Source organism: Phalacrocorax carbo, chromosome 1 (assembly GCF_963921805.1).
Source record: "Phalacrocorax carbo chromosome 1, bPhaCar2.1, whole genome shotgun sequence".
Lineage (NCBI taxonomy): Eukaryota > Metazoa > Chordata > Aves > Suliformes > Phalacrocoracidae > Phalacrocorax > Phalacrocorax carbo.
Genome location: NC_087513.1, coordinates 125,474,206 through 125,497,408, shown reverse-complemented (window position 1 = coordinate 125,497,408; position 23,203 = coordinate 125,474,206). Strand labels below are relative to the sequence as shown.

The window sequence follows — 23,203 nt, the reverse complement described above, 5'->3', positions numbered from 1 at the left end:
GTCATACAGAATATTTGATCTTGTCAGCAGATTCACAGGTCAGGCAGGGTTTATCGTCAAAAATCTTCTGTGAAATCCACAGATGAATCCATGAACAATTGCATAAGGCACAAACTCCACTGTGCTGCAGTCTTAACCTTCCCCTCTTCAGCAGGGGACTTTTTCCATAATTCTTTCAATATATGCCAGTCCATATTCACTTCTAAAACTAGCCAATATTAAAGATAATATCTGTAAGGAAATTACACTAACAATGTCAGCATCAAATCCCAAAAGGATTCTCTTCAAATCTGGCAGATAATGGAGAAGAATGGGGCAGGCTGTCTTGGTCTCATCATCTCTCTTCTTATATGCTTCAGGCCACGGCTATTTAAAATGCATGCGCATACACGCACACACAGAGGCAAAGGCAAGAGGTGAACATCGCTCATGAGCTAAAGCACCAATGTATTTTCCTCTTCTGACGCAAATAAGCATTAAACCTCACTTCCTCCCCCAACTTTTGTAGTAAAGACTAGAACTAATTTTATGCAGAGAAAAATAAACTAAGCTTTAAGCCAAACAATAGGATTTCAGGATTTTTTTTTTTTGTAGTACAAACTTAACTGTATACTAAATGAGCAATATGGCAAGATAGGCAGTGTATGGCTGAACAATTACTAGGTTACACTACACAATGTTATGAGAAATTAAGTCAAACTCCAAATAAGAAACCACTACAGAAATTCAATAATCCCATTTTCAAAGTTAATTGCCCAGCATGCTTTATAATCTTAGAATTAATACTACATTTTAAAATAATGGCACCAGTGCCTTTATTGATTCAACCAAGCAAGCAATGCGACACGTAGAACAAAAAGATACGATTTCTGCTCAGGAAATCTGATCCTAGGTCGCATTCATTTCCTAAAAGCAAATGAAATATAACCTACCGATATCTTTTCGGCAAATAAAAGTGCATCTTGAAGGGCTGCGGCTCTGTCAAGGTATCGTTAACAGCAGGGGGCAGCAGGAGCCTTCCCCGCAGCTTTGTTTCATTCCTGAACACCCTGCAAATTCTGTGCTCTTATCTTTTCATATCCTTGTAAGTGGCTTTTTTTTTAATACACCCCGAAGACTAGGTTCTGTCATCCTCTTCATTACGGGCTATCAGAAGGGGCTTAAGCTGCTGGCTCCAATGCAGATATGAGTGACAGGATGAAGGCAAACCACGCTTGGTGAATCTCAGGAGAAACAGAAACATCCGTGCTGACTGAGCCCCAAAACACCAGAATGTACAAAAGGAGATGATTTGATATTGCAATTATACCTCACTGGACCTGTCTTATGAACAATTCAGTATCATAGGTCTCCCTTAAGATTTTGTGATAGTCTATATAAACTGTTCCATTTTCATGCTTTTAAAGCCAAACAGGGACTACGCTGTGACAGCTTGTTAAATTAATAACTAAGTAAGCAAGCTGACACAATGAAAATAATTCCTCGTGGCACAGGGGCATATATAAACAACCTGCAACATAATCCTATTTATTTTCACACATAGGGCTTCAAGCGTTCACATTTGGGTATTCATTTTCCTGTTTTCAAATTGTAAAAGGAAGAACATTAAAATAATAGAAATGGCTTTCATGAAGAATAAAAACAGGGACATCAAGCAGCACAAAGTCACAAACTAAAAATGGTACTTTGAGATTTATCCTCTGTAGTTTCCCCTGCTGCATGCACTTAACAAAACAATAAATATAATGCAAACAAATAATTGTTTATGAACCAATAACGGTGCAACTGCAAAAATTATTCATGCCGTGCAGCACCGGTATCCTGACAAACCTCACTGGAGTTAAGGCTGAAGTAAACCAAATGCCTCCGAATTAGTATGCAGAACAAGGCATATCTTCTTTCACAAAAGTGAAGTAGCTCTCATGAAATTTTCATAATGGTGCCAGTAATCTGCTTACCTGCAGCGAAGAGCATGACTGCAACCGGTCTGTAGAACCGCCTCCGAGATCCCACGCAGATAGAGATCAACCCAACCAGGAAAGCTATGAGAATGATGGCAGCACCACCCAACAGCAAAGCAAGAGTAGCTATCTGCCAGTCTAGTGGGAAAAAGAAAGGGAAAAAATAATACAATTTCAGTAAAACAAGCCCATAGGCTTGACAGAAACAGCAGAATATGAGGAATGAAGAGCCTGCAACAAAGGCTCAGACAAACAAACAACTGTGCTTTGGATTTCTTGTCTCCTAATTAGCGAAACACCTTTATACAACAGATGTAACTCAGGTTCAAAGTGCTGCAACCTCCCGTAATTTTTCAAGGCTTAGTTGGCCTCGTTGGGATTTTGGTTCGAGTAAGACTAAATAATTTGGTCCCCTGTTTTTTCTCCAATTTAGAATGAGAAATTGAGGCTGGGTAAGGAGTAGCTAGCGTGTGTTAGCTGACCCCCAGTCTGTTGTAGCTTTCTCACAGAAGAGAGTGAAAGTCAAATCTCTGCTTGATCTGATTAGGGTGACATAGGAAGGAAAATGCATGGAGGCTCATCATATACAGCTATCACTTGGGAAGTACCAAGGCCACATAATATGAATAACAGAACTATGGTAAAGGAAGGAGATGCTCAAAGGAATTTAAAAAAAAAAAAATGCAGTTACGAACAACACCCTTGCAGCCTTACATCACATAAACCAAAATCCATTTGGAAGCTGATGGTCATCATGGGCCTGTACAACATCCAGGATCTAACTTAAGAGCCTCTGTAGGACTTTAGAAAGACACAGGCTTTGTGCTGTCGCTCTTTGCAAAAGAATATAAAAGACACTGCCTCTCTCCGATAACAGGCATTAAGAAAAAGAATCTGATCACTATTTACTGTTTATCTCTACTATTTAGTAGTTCAAGGAAGATGATCTAAAATCAGCTTGTGGGAAAAGGACCTATGGATCCAATGAATCTCTCGTTACTTTGAAAATACTAGCACTCATAAATAAATAAATATAATAAAATGTCCAAATGCATTACATAGTTCAAAGAAAATAAGATCAATTATTTAAAAAGAAATTTAGAGATCTTAAGGTTACTAAAATAAGAACAAAAAAAATCCATGTTCTCTTTTTGAAAAGCACAAAACTCAGTGTTCTAAAAAACAGTACATCCAGTTTGAAGAGGGACCTAATCTGCTGAAGATACCCACAGTGCAGCTGTGGGGTTTGGGAATGCAAAGGTGGCAGCTATTAGCACCAAAAAGCCTTCATATATTATATGAAAAAGGATGAAGGAGGTTAAATGAAGAAAGCGAATAGAAGAGCTATAAAAGCATTGCTAGCAAAGAGAGTTATTTTAAAGGCATGTTTGTGCAAGTATACACATTTATTTTCATTCTTTTTAGAAATCCAGGCATGTTGTTTACTAATACTTTAATTACAAAGTACTCAACCTTCTAAGCTCTTTTACTCCTTGTTTTCTTGCTGGACCAAAACCCAAGGCTGGGAACAATCTCACATTCTCCTACCTTCAGCATGCAACCTCTAACACCTGTTTGCTGTGTGCCCCACTGCTTTACTATTACTGGGATGGAAATATGATTTTAGTTATGGGTGGGAATGTTATGAAGAGTGGTTTTTAATGTTGACATGACCCTTCAGAAACACCAAGTGGTTAGCGTACTGATGATTTAGAGAGTATTCTTCCAATATCAAAGTGCATTACAGATATAAAATACAGAAATAAACAGAATGGACCACTTTGGAACAACAGGAAAGGAATCCTTGCACCAGAAAGTTACACAGATACAAAGACTAGACACACAGATCTGTATCGCCCCAAAGATAAATGCCATACAAAAATGATTAAATAAATCGAAGTGCCAGATGAGAAAACTCAGAAACTAAGATTTTTGAAAGCCACCACAAATAATAAAATATTAAATTTTATCTTCACATTGATCAGACCTTAAAGTTTCATGCAAACAAAAGGTGTGCAACATTGAAGTAGCAACTAAATGGAAAGATTTGAGTATCCTATTGCTTTCCAAAACCACACTGGCAAGACCACCAAACAAGTGAAAATAACTAAGGTAAAGATGATATAAGCACGGGGTTAGAATATAGTTTAACTTCCAGGACAGATATATCTACGGATTTTGGAAAGGTTAAAAAATAAACAAACTACCTTACTATAGTACTGATGTGGGAGGTAAAAGGACAAATCAGTGCTAGAAGACACCTACACTCCCAACTGAAAAAGAACTGACTTAGTTAAACAAAATTAATTTGTTGATTAAGAGAACTTACTCAGCAATGTTGACAGTAGGGCAAAACCGAGGCTTTAAATGGTCCTCATTATTAGCTGAGGATCAGGTACTGAACTTTGTGCTCTGGGCTACGATGTAGGGAATTGCCTCTCTGTTTTAGCTCCCACCCCATTCATGGGAGCATACAATGCTACCAGCCTTTACCTTGAGCTGCAGCTGAGGGGGATTCTTGTTACAGAACATCATTAGTGCACACATAATACTAGAGTGAATTGTCTACCATGGAAACTACATGTTTAAATTTCCTTGTCATCTTAGAAAAACCTCAACTTTCAATTCTGAAAGCCATTTGATCTGGTGACAAAATAAAGTTTATGTTGGATTAAGGAAGTAAAACCTTCTGCACAGGACTTCTCTTTAAAAGCAAGTCTTTTTTAAGAAAAAAATCCAGGCCACTGGACTTTATACAAAGAAAAGAAACATCCAAAGAAAACTGGATCACTGCCTCTGAAGGAAGAACACTCTCTAAGTTAGATAGCTACAACAATATAACCACATACAGCAAACACGGTTTTCTACAATAAAAATCTGTAGTTTTCCTCGGATTTCCCATGAGTGATTTATAACACACAGCATCTAAGCGGGAACAGCAGATTGCTCTGTTACATAGTGTTACTGGTACACAGAACATAAACATCATGAGCCTACTTTACAGTATCCAAAATATGCTTGCACCATTTCTAGGCATGCACCAATCTTGAAAATAAGTTGCTGTACTCAGTTCAGTAGCCTCAGCAGTTCAGTGAGACTGCTTGTTTTCAAAGAGATAGAAACATGCATAAACGTGAGCAAAATGGGATCTTATAATTATTAGTTTACTGGATTCAAAACACAATTTGGCCACACTTTAAGAATGCACATCAGTATTTTTCAACGTGTATCACTACCGTTTATTTATACCGCACATCCACCATCTAAGAAAAATGTTAGGAACTAGTAAAACCACACTCCCACAAATCTCAATAAACTTTTAGAATTTAAAAAGCACTATCATCTCACAATTGTGCCCAAATTAAGTTGCTTTGTTGGTTTATAACCGTAAAGTCATCAGAAAGCATAACTAGAGGTTTTCAGTGTTGCATCATTTTAGCAATATAATAAGAATTACACTGATAATGCCACTTATCCCATCCAAACAACTAGGATTTACACATTTTTGACAATCATTAAGTAACTTGAGACAGATTTCTTAAGAAAAGCCTTGCTTAATGTATTTTTAGGTCTGAAAATTCAAACATTTTGTACAGCACAGGAAGCATCACAATATCTATAACCATATACACTGCAGTTCTGACTGTGATTATAGCGTTTGCATAATTTTTATTATAACAATTTGCCTATTAGTTTAGGGATATAGATTTCAATATTTGGAAAATATGAACCTAGGTACCTAACACATTTTCAAAACATACGGTGTAAAATTTATTAAAAATACCATCTTCAGTAAAGAAAAAAAAAAAATCAAAAAAGCCCCAACCAATCCCCCCAAACTATGATGGCAATGTTTCTTTTCAGTTAAGTCCTCATGCGTAAGTCAGTGCCTTTTTGTAAGGACAGCTTGGTCTCATTACTCTTTGGAAATTGTGCCTGTTACTTAATGATACGGAAGCACAACGTTAATTGCACACTGAAATGTGTGACTCTCCTCCCTTCTTCCCCCCAAATGAAATGACCTAAGGCTTTAAGCTGTATATTCATTTTTAATTAAGAGCAGCTCTATCTGCTCTATTTCCTGGGCAAAATAATACTTCAGTACTAGGATACAATCAGCAAAAGCCATAAAAGGAGGCAAAAACATCTCAAAGTTCTGAAATGTTTATTTTAATAACTAGGTCATTTTTTAAATGAGGAAGAGTAACGTGAAAAGCTAGGATTGTCATAGATTTCATGTTTTCAGCAAGTTCCCCCAAAATTAAATATTTTATCTACAAGGTATTCTACAGTAAAAGATGTGGTGGACATAAAAACATATTGTGGAATACGTGAAACATTTCTGTGTAGGGCTCTTTCAGATAATGCAAGTGAACTGAAATCATCTCTCAAGACACAATAAAGTATTCCTTTCTTTCAATAAATAGTTCTCCACCAAGTCCTCTCTTCATGGAGGCTGAAGTAAGAAAATGCATGCAGGTGTTACATGATGAAGGTAATGACTGACCTTCTTCTAGCACTAAACAAAACCTTGTGAAGAAACAAAACACAACCACCCTCTTAGGTAAGTTTTTCTGATTCAATGGAAAGCTTCCACTTATCACATACCTGCCCTCAGCCAATAAATATTCTTAGAAATTGTAATACAGCATTTAAATTCAAGAATAATGAATTTGAAAGAACGTGTCAAGTAAAGCATAGAAAGTTGAGGTACCCACGCATAAGAAATTAAATATAACCCACTGAATGTCATAACAATCAACTAAGATAAATAAGATAGCTAGAGATATTCCTAATTGCTTCATATTCAGAACTATTCCTAAGTTTATAAACATTCATCAACTTAGCCATCAAATAGCCAACAAAAGTTTCAAAAGCGTAGTGATTACATAAAAACACAAAGGTAGAACCTAGTTTCCAAAAGTGCGTTTGTCGCACGACCAGTAGGGTTTCAGCAGGATCAGGTGCACAGACTTCTGTGGAAGGGCAAGCTCCGTTGAATTCAGTACTGAGGTAAAGTACTGCAGTTGCCATTAAGTTCTCACATAAAATCATTCCACAGAGAAGACAGTCCTTTGGAACCCCACCTGAGCCAAAATTATGTTTTTTAAAGAAGCTGCTCAGATGAATTCTGCTCTGGATGGAGGGGATATTCGCTAAAGCTGGGAAGCTCAGTATCCGTAAGTTACGTGGTCCATCCTCCTCCGCTCTTGTACAGCCAGCACCACGAGCGCAGTCTTTTGAGCCTCCGCATGCTGTAGAGAGAAGCGCTTTCTGGCAGTATCTATACCAAGCCTTCAGTAAGCTGCTCTAGCCACAACTTTCCACACTGGAGCCTTGTACAAAAATTGCAATAAATAAATATTTTCTGCTTGTTCTCAGTTTGTATAGTATGTTTATTACTGCAGAGATGCGCTCTGGCTTTTACATTTCATTTCATGGATTGAGAATAAGATTTTTCTAAAGTATGAAAATGACTGCGTGTCACACAGACACTTAAAAAGCGTTACCAGAGCTGTGGGAACCAGCTAGCTGAGGCTGAATGCATAATTCCCTAGAGAGAACTCCAACACTGCACCAAGGCTTTCTTCTGAAAGCCGTGAATTTGAACACATGAAGTAACTTATGTGAGGTCAGAGATACCTCAAAAACAAGCTGTCTCTGGAAGAGACAAAATAATCTTCTGCTGCTTCTCCAACAGGAGATTTACATACTGAACTATTCTCTAAGAAATCAGTCTTCATCCGCACACGGCAGCACGCGGGAGGACAAAGCCCTCGATAACCCAAGTCTTGCACAATACAGGTGGGCTTAACAGTGAGGCTTTCTCATCGCTCTAATTCACTAGGATTTTGACAACACCCAAACAGAATTTTGAGCATGTTATACTGGGTGCCGTGCTTCCTAAGGAGAATTCGGAAGCTCCACATAAGGCATCAGTCACTTTCCATCTACTGTACAAGACACTTGTAAGATGATTTAGCATTCCTGATGCCAAGTGGAGAGTCATTTAGAGCCCATCAAAGAAAAAGAGAACAAGCACAGAGACACATCCAAAAAATAGCTAACTGGGGCAAACCCAGGTCTGCCTGTGTCTTGCCGAGGCACAGAATGCCAATGGCTAATGATGGCAGCTGACTAACGAAGGTGGAAAGGCAGGCGCCTCCTTAGCTGCAATATTGCAGGGGCTAGAGGCCTTCTCAGAAACTGCAAGGTCTTTGCTTCCCAGCTCCCACTCCAGACTTGAACCTCCACTCCCATTTCCCAGAAGAATTTCTTAACCACTAGGATAGACTGAAACAGCTTTCTTCCACCTGCTAGACCCAAGTTGGAAGAAGATAAACATGATATCTATGGGGTCCGTGAACAAACAGGTAGGAAGGAATCCACATCTGAGTCTTGCTTCGAAGTGCCTCTTATCTAACTGGTCCGTTCCAACTTTCCGGTGCTGTTTCCACACCTTGCCGCTGACATACAGAAATACCCAAGTGTTACCGTAAGGCAGCCCAGACTCAGGGCCCTCTCAGTATTGAGGAAGAGTCCTTAGACATCACCTACAGAGTTGCACCCCTCTCGCTCAGGCTCCTCCGATGGCTTTCCGTTCCTCCACAGCAAGATAGTCGTGATCAGAGGGGAAGAGGCCGGCTCCGTTCCTGGCAAGATAACAGCCCACTGGCAGGACGCTCCAGGCAGCAGGTGCTCTACCACCTACCCTTCTCAGCCTGGGAAGGACACGCTAGCTAGGTTGGGGAACTCATTAAGCAACCATGGTGCAGACTCTGCTCACCTTCCAATGGCAAGCAGAGCTCCCCTGCCTTCCACCCACAGATGCCGCTGAGCACAGGGGGGACAGTTTGGTTCCCAGAGAAGCAAGCAGCACACAAAGAAGAAACGGGCTCGGGTTTCTCAGTATGATCTCTGTGGCAGTCTTGTGTAAGATACGGAATGCATTGATCTGCCTCATGTCTCTGCTTCAGCTGCCATGTTCATCAGACTCTTTGTGGCCACGAGACTGTTGGACTCAAACTTTCTCTGTGCTTCAACACCACCACAACTTTATCTCCCATCTCTACAGGAGATCAGACTGAACAACAAAAGCTATAAAAATATGGTACGCGACTCGGCTGTTGTGCAAAGGAGACAGATTTTTGCAAGACAACAAGATGGTCTAATGCCCGGGGAGGGTTGCAGATATATGAGCAACTTGAACCATAGCAGGTGCTTACTATCTGCCCACAACACACATCTCTCCTGAAGATTAAAGCTTATGTTCCTTATTTATACAAAATACATACACTTTGGGGTTTTTTTGTACAGCTGCTCTCTAAGCCATCGCCTGCCTGTTTCTAAAATCACAGAGTGAAATCCTTTAAATGAAGTGCATCTTCAAATAAAGAGTTAAGTGCTGCCATTATATAGATCTTTATTTTATTATTTAAAGGCAACATGCATTCCATGTTACTTTAGCCAACAGAGAACTTCAAGACAAGCACAGCATTAGAGAGTCATGTAATCTATAATTCATTCACAGAATAGTACAGCATGTACTTAGGCATTTCTTCCATTGGATACACAGCATTCTTCTGAGATTAGCTCACTACTATGCCATTTTAATTATTGGATATTCATTCATTCAAGGGGGAAAAAAAAACACACTAAACAAAAAACCACTCACACCCACAACTCCAAGAACCTCACAAAAACCTGGAAATCTCAGAATTATGTCATTAGGAGAGAAGTGTGGGAGATGTGTTATACAAGCTTTTCAAGAAAAGCTCACCTTTTCTGACCTTCTCCATATATACTACTACATTTAAACAATCTTAAGAAGGAGGAAGTACACTTCACGTTACAACAGGAATGTAATTATTTCCCACAGTTACCGATGTTCTTCAAGTAAACTGGCTATCTTTTGCAATTTTCAAATCTCATTCCATTGTTCCTTGAGAAAAACAATTAGCATTTAAAATAGTTCAAGGAGTATTTAGCATCGGAACGATGGCCTTTATATTACAGAAATGGAACAAGTAAAAACACATAAAGCAATACAGCTGGATAGATTTTACCCTGCCTCCTGCTTGTTACCTTGAATCTTATGTGGTCATCTTTGGCCTCATATCAGTAACAGAGGCAAGGTTACTCTCTACGTGATTCTAAATATAAAATCTCATCAAATATTTAAATCACTTATCCCTAACACAAGGAACATCTTTTAACTTACTGGTGCAAGAGTTCTTTATTAAGTAAACAAGACTTAAAGCAACAGCATACATTACCGATTTTAAAATTGCAATGAGCAGCAGTAATGATAACCTACTAAGGCTAGAAATCTTCCTCAATTTTTTTTTAAAGAGTATTATTAATCACAAGGTGTATGGTGCTCTTGATCTGATCAGATAAAAACGCATACAAACTTCATGCGTTACACACCAATGTCCTGTAACCCTGTCTCTTAGCTGGTTGAAGAAGGGTGGCTGAAATGGTAGCCTCCATCACACTAGAAGTCCAGAGTACTGAACAGGAGTCTCAGATCAGCTGCTCCCACAGAGTTCAGTCTTGTGAAGTCTGAGGCTAAAATAACTGGTCCATTTGTAAAAGAGGGAGCATACCTTGAAATAGTCCATCTGGGGCTACTGTGAACGGTAGTTAACAAATTCAAAGCATTTTCAACATGTTGAAGCAGCCAGGTAGACATCAGGTATAAACAGAGAACCAGTCATCATAGAATCACAGAATAATTTAGGTTGGGAAGGACCTCTGGAGGTCATCTAGTCCAGCTCCCTGTGGAAAGCAGGGCCAATCTCCAAGTCAGACTCAACTTCAAAGTCAGATCAGCTTGCTCAGGGTCTTAGGTGGGAAGTTTGAAGTAGTATGGATTTTGATTTTATATCCAACTTCAGATAAAGCGTTGGGGATGATTATTAAAGAAAGTAATATTCAAAATGACAGGCTACAGTTTGCAAAACCAGAAGGAATGTTTTATTAACATTGCTCCTTACGTTGCATGAGACTTTCTTCAGACTTAGCCAAATGGCACTTGTTCTTCCTATGTTATATTATAGCAAACTAAAAGCCTTGCTGAGCTTTTTACAAGTATGTGTCAATATCAACCCTGAGCAAATGATCCAGATCTTCTAATGAGGAAGCTGCTTTTGAGCTAGCAATTTCCCCTTGGAACAACCCCTTAGATTCAAAACAAGCAGATACCATCCAAGACTACTGAGCCATGTAATTCAGATATCTCCATCTAATATATAATTAAGGTTAAACCCCTTCAAGTGCTACCAAATGAGCAGCCTCTGATGCTTTTTGATTTTTATTTTAAGAACAAATTAGACAGAATTATAAGCACAAAACTAGACTCAGGTTGTTTTAGTACACTATGCTATAACTTAAGCTTACCTTTATGGTTTGTTCACTGCCAAGTTTAAACATGCAGAGAGACCCTTTTGCACTTCTTTCCTTGAAATTGTTTTGTCTTTCAAACATGGACAGTTCTTAGAATATAATGATCTTATAGAAAACTGAACATTGCATAAACAAATATACAGACTGAGAATTAACAAAGTCATATGCCCCCCACAAACCAGAATGAATACAGTTAAGCAGTATGAAACCATTCAGATGTATTTTTATATATGCGATTTCCACAATAAACTGAAATGCTGCAAAGGAGCCATTGTTTTCTATGAATAGCATACATGTGTTGTATTGAAGCCAAAGTTTACCTGCAGATCAGATTCTATGGAACCATTTGTGTCTTCCACATCATATTTGCATACCTTTGATTTAAAGAACTACAATGGCTGCAGTCTATTGCATAAATTCAAGTTTACTGTTATTAATTCTGCAGGAAGATGACAGCTACCTGTACAGGTACAGGCACACCATGCAGTTGTACATAAGACACATTTAATTTTAGGCAGATGCTGCGAGAGAAATAAATATTCATACATAACTCAACTTCTGATAAATCTGCAAATGAACCATTGCAAATTAGACGTAATTCACTTCAAATGAGGTCTAAAAAAAATTTTCTTTAAAGACACCAAAGGAACACTCCAAACCCTGTAGGGTTGGGTTTGTTTTTTTTTTCAGTTTTGCACGAGTATAAAATACAGCTGACTCAAAGACAACTTGTGCATTAGCGAAGTTAAGCTTTGATCATAGAAAATAATTTTATGCCCAGACAGCTGGTGAAACTGTAGAGCAGCATTGCTGGATCTCAAGATTTTACCATGAAGCTCTCCATACTGGCAACTTTGTTAGTTTTTCAGCTCCTGAAGTTGCTATCAGTGGGAATTTTAGAATTTCTTCAAGGGAAGAGGGAGATGAGGGATATGCAAGAATACCTTTTCTAGCTCCTGCAATTACAAGGAAAAAAATTGAACAGGTGATTTACATAGACCCTAAAGACTCAAAAAGAAGAAAAGCAAATTAAGATGAAATATTTTTATAATCTTCAGATTTCTAAAAATCAGTTTGACTCACTATTTTACATACTTGAACCAGCAATATTGTGAAGTACTTACACAACTTAAAAAGCAGTACAAGAGCAAAGGATTGCTTGCAAGCTATAAAAAAACCCCTCAGAACAGTTAACGAATGAATGCAAAAACACATACTCAAAGCACAAGCAACGCTGAAGGAAAACTGAGGAGGATTATTTCCTGCTATAACAGCCAATGTAATCATGCTCTGTACATTTCCTTCTGCTCTCCACTACTAAGTTGCCCTTTTGATAGCAGTCAGGGGTCCTACATCTAATTAAAACAAAGGTTTTTAATTAAACCTCGAATATGCTTTAACAGCTTCTAGCATGAACTTGCCCTTGACAGTGCCACTTGAGGTGCTCTCCTTCAAGGGAAGATGAAGTAAATCTCTTAAAACCATGGGTGAAGATGCCTTTTTCCTGTGCACACACTACTGCTTTTCACAGCTAGCCAGCTACAAAGCTGCTCGCGCCGGTATCAAGCTAAAAGATCTTTCCTGTGGGAGCTCTCCACTATCTCAAAAATATACCGCTTGCTAGATTCTTGATGTAGGAGGAATGTGCACTTAAAATATTAAGGCAAGCACACAAAATGGTCTCAAATACGAGCCAAATCCAACTTGGTGAACTTACTGGGAGCCTTCCCATCGACTTTAATGGGAATTGTAATGCTAGCAGAAGGCGAAGGAAAAACAGTAGAGTTTCTTATATTTCAGGTCTCCTCAGAGTGCAGCATTGTGTGCCAAACACGAGGAAAATGAAGGGTTTATTCCAGTCACCTGAAATAAATCATTCACATCTTCCCCAGTAGCTTGTGAAACCTGGCTCCACTAGACTGGAAAGTATCTCAGGAATATAAGTAAAGCTCATTCAGGGAACTTGAATAAAACTGGACAGGCAGGATTTTTTTGCACAAGGTAGAAGAAAGCACCAGGAGAGGGCAAATTTTCAACACACAGCATCCAACAAACCCATGTTTCATTCCTACCCATCCATCTTCCTCCTTCCCATAAACAGACAGGTGACCAATAAAACAAGAGAATTAACGTCTTTTTATGCTGTTCAGTAAGCTGTCCTGCTTTTCTTCATGTCCCACTTGTGTGTGTGTGTGTGCGTGCACGCATGCGAGGCAAGGAGATGGATTGAGGGGGGGAGCCCAATAATGTGTGTGCAGAGGTGGGGGGGATTTGAAGCAGGTTCTCTCTCATTCAAGCCATCTGAAAAGTCTTTCTGCAATCAAGGGGATACTATTTCAGGAGACAGGGAGAAGGGGCAAAGGATTCACGTTGCTAAGGAGACACGTAGAACCTGACATTCCTACATAAATTTCCATTTATACTGGGGAAGGAAAAGAAAGCTCTCCAAAGTTTGTGTAGATACCCTGGTAACTGATTGAAACCGACATTTCTTTACAATTCGTTTTGGCATTACATTATTTAAAACAAAACCCCAAACAACGTTTGAACCTTCAAATATTACTCCACATAATGACAGAAACAAATAAGCACAGCAGCAAAGGAACCTGTGTAATTTCTACTCAAGCAGAGATCAGTTATTTCCCAGAACCTATCCAAGGATTTCAGAGAAGCGAGGAGAAAGAAAAGCAGCAAGAACATACAGTCAGTCCCTTGCCTTCTTTCCCAAAACAAACATCTTGTCCCTGTATGATTTACCCAACCAGAGAGCACAGCAATCCAAATGGATGATTTAGAAATGCAAGTGTGTGTGTGGGGAGGACAGGGAGGGGGATGAAAATAGGGCGGGCGGGGGGGGAAGAGGCTGGCTTCATTTGAAAATGTTTCCATTGGGACTCCAGAAGTTGCTATCAGGCATAAAGTAAATGAAACAATTCATGAAAACTGCAACAATTATGGTACTATAAAAGAATTTACTGAAAAATATTCAACAGGCAGCTTGTTTGTATCATTCACAACCCGATTTTTAAGTACTCCAAGCAATAGTGAAATAACATTAAAGAAAAAAAGAAAAAAAAAGAAAAACACAAACACCAAAACCAAACCTGTGATCAAAGACCTAGAAAGCTGAAGAACGAACGAGCATCAAGAAATCAAAACAGGGAGTGTGGCAACAAGGCAAAGGAGTATGAGAGACGATGGGAAGATCTGGCGAGATATCCCTTGTTAGGGAAGGACACACAGAAGCACACCCAGGGGGACGGAGAGAGCCAGAGCCCAGGCATCCTCACTCCGGGCAAAATAACAATCGGGTTTGGTTAGTGGTTAGGAAGCCCCAACTTTCCAAGACTAGTGCCTTCAGGAGCTGGGGCCGGGGGCGGGATGGGTGGAAATTATAAGATGCTCCATCCCCAACAGCTTCTCACTGCATGAGAACAGCTGCCACACGGGAAAAATAACCAAAACTAGTCCAAACTCGGAGTGTTTTGTGAAAACATAGTCAAAGGCAGATACGAAATCAAACCTTCTTTGCCCACAGAAGCCAACCTCACACCTTTCCGGCACCCCAGACCACCCGGCAGGCAGAGGGGCGAGCCCAGCCCGGGCTCTCGGTGCTCCCCCGCCCGCACACGCTATTTACAGAGACCCGCCGCCGCCGCCCCAACCCGCAAGCCAGGGAGGTGCGGGGTCGGGGCCGCGCAGCCCGGCAAGGGAAGGGAAGGGAAGCCCGGGACCGGGGAGGCAGCGAGGAGGATGGGGATGGACGAAGCGGGTCGGGAAGGGGAGGGGTGCGGAGGCGGGAGGACAAAGGTGCCGGCGACTTTTCCCGGCGGCGGCCGGAGCGGGGAGGCGGGCGGGGAGCCGGGGCGCCAGCCGGCGAGGCGGGGCGCCCGGAGGGGCAGCGGGGGATGGCGGGGCTGGGCCCGGGCACTGCTCCGCTCCGGGGGGAGAAGGGCTGAGACACTGTCCCGGAGAAGACAAGGGTGGAAGAGCGGCGGCTCGGGCTCGGGGGTGCTGGCAGGGCAGCCAGGGCACGGCGGGGCGGGGGTAAGTCTCAGCGCCCGGGGTGCGGCCGGGGGAGCGGGAGGCGGCCCGGGGGCGGGGGGGAGGGCAGAAGGGGCCGAAAGGGGGCGGCTGCGGGCTCGGGGTGTCGCCGGCGAGGGGGGGAGCGGAGCCGTGGGGGTCCGGGGCAAGCCCCGGTACATCCGTATCTCACCGCTGTGCAGCGTCGACTCGCAGAGCCAGCTGTCCAAGTTGCCGGGCTTGCGGCAGGACTCCCAGAGGGACAGGTAGTACTGGTGGTCCGCCGTCACCCAGGCGGGGCTCAGCACGGCTCCCAGGTCCAGGCACAGCGCCAGGAAGATGCACACCAGCCCCACCAGCTTCAGCGGGGTCAGCACCGAGACGCGCACCTCCTCCATGCCGCTGCCGGCCGAAGCCATGAGGCCCAGAACGAAGGAGGAGGAGGAGGAGGAGGAGGAGGACAACGACGCGCTACCGCCGGCCCCGAGGGGAAAGGGAGCGAGAGCCCAGCTCCGCGCAGAAGGGGCGGGAGAAGCAGCGAGAGCAGCGCTGACTAACGGCGGGGAGAGGCTTTCGCAGGCGGCGGGCAGCGCCGCTCGCTCCCGCCCTCGCTCCTGCCTGCCCGCCCGCCCTCGCCGCGCTCCCGCCCCGGTGTATCAGGTGCAGCAGCTCCCCCTAGTCCCCCCTCGTCCGCCCGGCCCGGCCCGGCCCGGCCCGACGCGCTCCTCCCCCTGCCCGCCCCTGCCGGGGGAGGCGGCGGGGCCCACCCGGGACCGTCGGGGAGGGGAAGGGAAGGGAAGGGGCGGGCGGCGGCGCGCCGTGGGCGTGGGGACCGTGAGCGGGGCGGGGGCGCGACCCCTCCGGCTCTGCGCCGCTCCTCCCTGACCCGCCGCGGCGAGGTTTGGGGAACTTCCCCACACACACGCCCCGCCGCCGTCCTCGGCCGCCCTGGTGGCGGGGGGTGGGAGGGGGCACCGGTCTGCCCGGCGTAACCCTAGGCGTGGGGCAGGCGTCACGCGTGGCTGCGAAGGGTGGCCGGGCCGGGCCGGGCCGGGCCGGGCCGTGGCGGGCAGCGGGGGCTGTGCGGCGCGGCCCCGGGAGGCACAGAAGGAGCACAGAAGCGGGAGAAAGGAGAGGCTGCCTGGGATGCAGGATTAGCGGTGTCTGACCTTGGTTTCTCTTCTGAAGTGACCTTTAAATCACAAGTTATTAGAGGGAGGTTTTAAAAAATAATTCGGCGTTTCACTGTTCGTGCGCGGATGTACTTGCGGTTCCCGCTTCCTTCTCCCGTCAGCGGCGTTTCTGATCCCAAAGCTTGAGGAAGGATGAGTACTTTGCCCGGTTTTCATTTAATCTCTGTTTATTTTGCTTAATTAGCATTACGGTGCTGAGAATGTCAAGGGCGAATGTTTTGGTTAGTTATTAAACATGGGTGCTGCTATAATTCACTTTCTAAAGCAGCTCTCCCTCCTGAGATGGAAATACGCACAGACACGAAGATAGAGTATAATGCCCATTAAGGATTATTAAAAAAGAAAGGACAATTCAACCTGCAGATTTGAAAGCAAATGCTGCTACTTACTTGTGAGGCAGAAATATAAAATGGGAAGAGAGAAATCAAGCCAGCAAAGCCATCATCAAGTGAAGAAACAGAAAAAAATTGTCCCGAGGTGCTAGTTATTATACATCTATTAATATTATTTAGCTTTTTTTTTTTCCCCAAAACTTCAGTTTTCTTTCTAAGACCTCCAGCCATCTTTCTCATTAATTTCAGAAGGTGCAGGATTAAGTCCTAATGGTTTACACATCTTTCTTCCAAGTTTCATTTCTCTCTGTTCAGATCCTTTAAGGCAGAAACAGAAAGAAAGAGTATCGTTCACCTTGCAAGCTGCTCGGAGCACAAACAGCTTTGCTCTTACAGCTGTTTATAGGAGTTAGCGTATGAGGTCTAGTCCTGCTTTCCTGGTGGCATTGCATTAGAGAACCCTTGCTTGTTTTGTAACGATTTCTCCTTTTTTTAAGCATTTAAGTGCTGCCTCTGTTAAAAACACAACGACCAGAGCCGTGATACCGTAGTAGGTGTATCTGAGTGCACATACAAACCGTGATGTTAGCGGAAGTTAGGTGTATTTTCAAGGTGCCTAAGCCATAGGTATTTGTGAATCAACTAACACCAGTGTGTCATTAATCCAGAAGAAGAAATGCGTTTCCTTGACCTGTTACAGCTAGAATTTGGAAGGAAATGAGATTTTTGGGTTTTGTGGGGCTTTTTTTAGTGTCTCATATTACTTCAGTGGGTATGTACCAGGCATTAATATAGTTAAGTTTGTTTGAGTCATGTTTGAGCCTCACTGAGCCCCCCACTTGTAAAATGTTAATTATTGGAAGAACATAGCAAATGTAATTTAAAAAATGAGAAAGGATTTTAAAACTGATAAAAAGCATAGGTGTGCCAAGCTAAACACACTATGTCAAAACTGTATGAAATGTAGAATCATGGTTCTGTTCTAATATTTCATAAAAAGGAGGAGAAAATGTCAGCAGTTTACTAGTATATATGAAATCTTGAGATATTATATACAGAAATAGCACTGCTAATGTAGCCAGCACGTTCTGTACAAGACACTTTTTTTGTTTTTTTTTACTTCCTCAAACTTTTTCCGTTTGGGCTGGAGTTTCCTCTGGAAGATATCTGCCTCAGGTTGATTTCTTTTTTTTTAAAGTTCCAGCTAAAGTTCAGTCGTATGTAGTCTGAAAAATACGTATTTTCACTGTCTATAAAAGAAATTCAACTTCAACGTGTTTCTCACTGAGAAGCAGAAAATTGGCATGCAGCCCCCCCAAAACACAAACCCAGCAACAACCTGCACACCACACTTCAGTTTGCTATGCTCAAGAGAGGTGTGTTCGCATCTTAAATTCTCCAAGCATTTTATCTGTAGTGAGCACGCTGCATCCATTTACAGCTTCTGTGTCTGAATGAATGGTGTATCCGCAAACGGATGCTTGGGCATCCTCCAGCCTCCGCCTTCTGGCCACTCACTGTGCCTGAAAGTGCCTGGGAGAGCCCGCAGTGGGAACTGAGATGTCCCCCCGCCTCAGAGATGTTCTGCTCAAGGAGCACGGGAGAAACAGCCCAACTGACAGGACCACTTGGTCCTAAGGCACCATCAAGCATCAAGGGTTCAAGGGTTAGGAAGGCGGCCAAGGCTTCACAGAGGGCAAGGAAGGCTGGAAAGAAGTAGGCAGAGACAGCATAAATGTACAAGCAAAGATTAAGTGAATAGAGGCAAAACGGGAAAACACAGCAAAGAAAAACCAAAAGAGCAGAGTTTATAACAAAGTAACAAGCACCATTGCCTCAAAATGTGTCTTTGACTTAAGGAATATTGTGGCCATCTTCTTCCCTTTAGTGAATGGATATGAAATCAACTGGAAGAGTCTCTGCCCTGCCTCCCTGGAGGGTCAGTCCACAGAAGGAACAGCTACTGAAACTATTAGTTCAAGTGATAAGGATCTCTGCTGTGTCACTATGAAGCTCTGACCTTTGCTGATGATATAAGTGGCAGGTCAGTGTAATTTCACACAATGTGTGTTTCTACTGCACAAATTACTCATTTTTAAATGTCTGAATGACATACCTGGATTCAGGTCTGGAGCTCATGTTGACAAATGAACTAAATTGCAAGGATGTTTTTAATATGTAAGTTATTATAAGCTTGTTATATATTCCCTAATATCAGGTACAAAGCACCCAAATTTGTCTTAACATCAGTGGGCAGTTTTGATGATTCTCAGTCAGTCTGTACCTGAAGTCCCTCTTAGGAAACAGAAAAAAATACACCATCTCCAAATCTGACAAAGGTATTCATTACTGTTTCTGAGACCCCATATGCTAAAGTCACAAAGACCATAGAAGTATCCCAGCAGAATTAACACTGTTGTATTCAGTAAAATATCAGCATGGAGGTAAAAAGCAATAAATAAATAGTAAAGCTTCTAAGAAGTACTGACTGCCTGCTTCATCTCCCTGGAGAGGCAGGGATCCTCTGGAAACATAGCTCGTGCTCATGTGTTGTTAGCATGCCACCATTAACATTATTCAGTACATGTGTAGAAACAGCTGAATTGAATCAGTCTAAATCTCATAATTTCCAGACTTCTAAGTGCTACGCTTTGGAACAACAATATCCTTTAAAATAAAATACATTATTCTACATATAATTTAAAATAGCTTAATTCTAATTTAAAGCATTTCCAATGGGTAGTATTTTTCTAAGATACTTAATATGTTATAAAAGTAAACATTGTAATAGTTAATTTCTAGAATGGCACCCCATTTCTCAGTAGAAGTACTTTTTCTTCGGATATCAACACAGCATCAGCATTTATCTTTTCTCTCATTTGTTGTTTTTTTTTTTCCCCAGTTTGTGTTTTGACTATTATAACTTTTTTATTTTTCTCTCTCTCTGACTTCTCTGTTTTTCTTAGGGCACTCTCTCTCTCATACATTGTACTACTACATCCATAGGCCACAGACTCAAAGAATAATTTTGCCTGGAAGGGGACCTTCAGAGGTCATCTAGCCCAGCCCACTGCTCAAAACTGCTGCGTCCACTCATGACTTGAACATCTCCAAGAATGGAGATCCCACAGCCTCTCTGGGTCGTGGTGCCATGGTGTCTGAATGCCCTCCTGGTAAAACAGCTTTTCCTAATATCTAATCAGAATTTACTGTGTTCCAACTTCTCCCTATTGCTTTGTGTCCCATCACCATGCACCTCTGTGAATAATGTGGCACCACCGTTTTTATGTCCTCTGCCGAGGGAGTAATAGGGTCTCCCTGAGCCTTCACTTCTCTAGACTGAACAAACCCATCCCTCTCAGCATCTTCTCATAGCACTCATTCTCGAGTGCTCTGACCATCCTCATTGCCCTGTTCAGGACTCACTCCAGTATGTCAATATCTTTCCTGTACCACGGAGCCAAAATTCTGGATAGAGCACTCGAGAAGTGGTCTTGCAAAAGCCCTCTTGGCACCTGCTGGCTCCATTCTTGCTAAGACAGCCCAGGATGCTTTTGGCCGTCTTTGCTGCAAGGGCGCATTGCTGGCTTTTGTGCAGTTGCTGCCCACCTCAACCACCAGGTCTTTTAGTGCAGAGCTGCTTCTTAGCTGGTCACCCCCAGCCTGTACTGGTGCATGGGATAATCCTCCCCAAGGTGCAAGATTTGCATTTGCGTTCTTGAACTTTGTGAGGTTCCTGCCAGGCCATTACTCCAGCCTGACCAGGTCCTTCAGAATCACAGTCCTGCCCTCCAGTCCATTGGCTGCTCCCCCTCCATCTCCATGTTGTCTGTAAATTTGCAGAGTACTCCTTATGCTGTCATAAGTCACAGCTGCAACAACTGTATGCCTAGTCAAAGGCCCTTCTAAGTCAAAGAGCTGAAGAGATTGACCTGAATGTGATAGATACTGCATAAGGAGAACTGGGGCAAACCTTCTCCCCCTTCAGTCACGAGCAAGACCCTTACGGAGAACAGTAGAAAGCAGTCAAAGTCCAGTCTCATATGTACCAAGCTGCCTTCTACCTCAATTGTCAATCCTTTGCAGAGTCAATAGGAAAAGCTGTGCGGCGGAGGTTCCCTGAGAAGGTTCCAGCCCTGCAACCTTTAAATAATGTCCATGCAAGCAGGATGTTGATTTCTGTGGGACTTCTTCCATTATGCATAGTATCTTAGGACTAGACCGTGCGATAATAGCAGTAGTACTGAGGCAGCAGTTCTGTTATCTTTCTCTGAAGTGGATTAGGGTCTGAATTATGCATGGGTTGAGATCCCTGGTGCTAGCATGCTTGGTTTTAAATTAGATTCTAAAGCCAAATAGCACCCAAAGTGGTAAGTACCTCACCACCTGTTGTGGCTTAACCCCAGCCAGCAACTAACACCACACAGCTGCTTGCTCACTCTCCCCACCCCGTTGGGATGAGAGAGAGAATCAGAAGGGCAGAAGAAGTAAGGAAATTCCTGCATTGAGGTAAGAACAGTTTAATGCTTGAAATAAAATAAAATAATAATAATAACAACAACAACAATAAATTGTAATGAAAAAGAAAACAAAAAAGATGGTGTCGTATGGTATGGAATATCCCTTTGGCCAGTTTGGATCAGCTGTTCTGGCTGCGCCCCCTCACAGCTTCTTGTGCACATCCTTGCTGGCAGAGCACAGGAAACTGAAAAATCCTTGGCTTAGTGTAAGCACTGCTTAGCAACAACTAAAACATCAGTGTGTTACCACATTATTTGCATGCTAAATCCAAACCACAGCACTATACCAGCTACTAGGAGGAAAATTAACTCCAGTCCTGTACTCAGCACTACTGAGGCCACACCTTGAATATTGTGTTCAGTTTGGGCCCCTCAGTACAAGAAGGACATTGAGTTGCTGGAGCATGTCCAAAGACGAGCAACAAAGCTGGTGAAGGGCTGGGAGAGAAACCCTTATGAGGAGCGGCTGAGGGAACTGGGGTTCTTTAGTCTGGAGAAGAGGAGGCTGTGGGGAGACCTTCTTGCTCTCTACAACTACCTGAAAGGAGGCTGTAACGAGGTGGGTGTTGGTGTCTTCTCCCAAGTAACAAGTGATAGGATGAGAGGACATGGCCTAAAGTTGCATCAAGGGAGGTTTAGATTGGATACTAGGAAAAATTTCTTCACTGAAAGAGTGGTCAGGCATTGGAACAGGCTGCCCAGAGAGGTGGTAGAGTCGCCATCCCTGGAGGTATTTAAAAGACATGTAGACATGGCACTGCAGGGCATGGTTTAGGAGATGAGGTGGTGTTGGGTTGACGGTTGAACTGGATGATCCTAGAGGTCTTCCAACCTTAATGATTCTATGATTCTATGATTCTAAACTACTGCCTTTTCCTTAACTGTGGTGAACCTCTCACTATGCAACAGAAGAAAACCTTTAGTTTCTCAGTTGTGGTTTAGTACTGACTGTGCCACAAAGTGCACAGTCACCGAGAAAAAAACAAGACAGACACTGAAAAAGCATGGGAAAAGTTTATCCTTAGTAAGAATAGAAAATAATGTTATTTCCATACAAGAAAACAAAATGTAATTTGAAGACTGGGATGAGGCTGAATATGACATATTAAAGAAAATAAAAAGGATACGTAGGGACTACCCTTTGCAACAGGTGGTAGATATTACAAGGGAAGATGTATGGTTAAGCTAGTGACACACAGAAAATTCATTGTGACTGATTTATCCAAAACTAAGATGATGAGCATCGTTACTGCAAATTTTAATATCCTTTTTTTTTTTTTTTTTTTCTGCAGAGGCTGGGATTGTAAAAATGTTATCTCCTGAAATGTTGTCACCTCATATGGTCAAATCAGCTACTGCAAAACCTCCCAGACATCATATCTGAGAAAGTGTATTTGTTCTGCTTGTTGATGCCTGTTGGAATTTCTTTCACAATGTTTTGAATCTTTCCCCAAATCGTTGTCATTTGTACATCTGACTGAGTGCATTTCCTCACTCATATATTTTAACACTTCTCATATGCCCTTGAGCATCAACAGAAACGCATTTTTCATTGGCTGGATTCACGTTGCTGCTTTTTTCATTGCATTTGTAACGTGACATTCGTTTTTGTTTTGTGTGTTTTTTTTTTCTCCTGGTACTCCACTTATAATGGCAAAGTATTTAGAAAGAGCAAGCTGGTTCATTTGATTCTGCTGTATTAAGAGAATGCCTCTAACTGCAATGTTAGAGCTAATCTAATTAAAATAAATGACAAATAAACAGCA

General features: G+C 42.4%; 1 protein-coding gene and 1 long non-coding RNA gene across 2 annotated transcripts in view; one reads left to right on the top strand and one right to left on the bottom strand.

Moving 5' to 3' along the window:
* The window catches only part of TMEM47 (transmembrane protein 47), a 26,033-nt gene extending 10,015 nt beyond the window's left edge, over positions 1 to 16,018 (bottom strand). The window contains exons 1-2 of the mRNA XM_064473506.1: positions 15,586 to 16,018; positions 1,959 to 2,099 (exon numbers count right to left, since the gene is read on the bottom strand). Coding sequence (XP_064329576.1) covers positions 1,959 to 2,099; positions 15,586 to 15,811 — 367 coding nt within the window. The 5' untranslated portion in view covers positions 15,812 to 16,018. The remainder of the gene's footprint in view (positions 1 to 1,958; positions 2,100 to 15,585) is intronic.
* Positions 15,280 to 23,203, top strand: LOC135317351 (uncharacterized). Its single transcript, XR_010376331.1, has 4 exons — positions 15,280 to 15,416; positions 18,806 to 18,961; positions 19,884 to 20,090; positions 22,730 to 23,203. It is a non-coding gene; the product is annotated as an uncharacterized LOC135317351 (long non-coding RNA).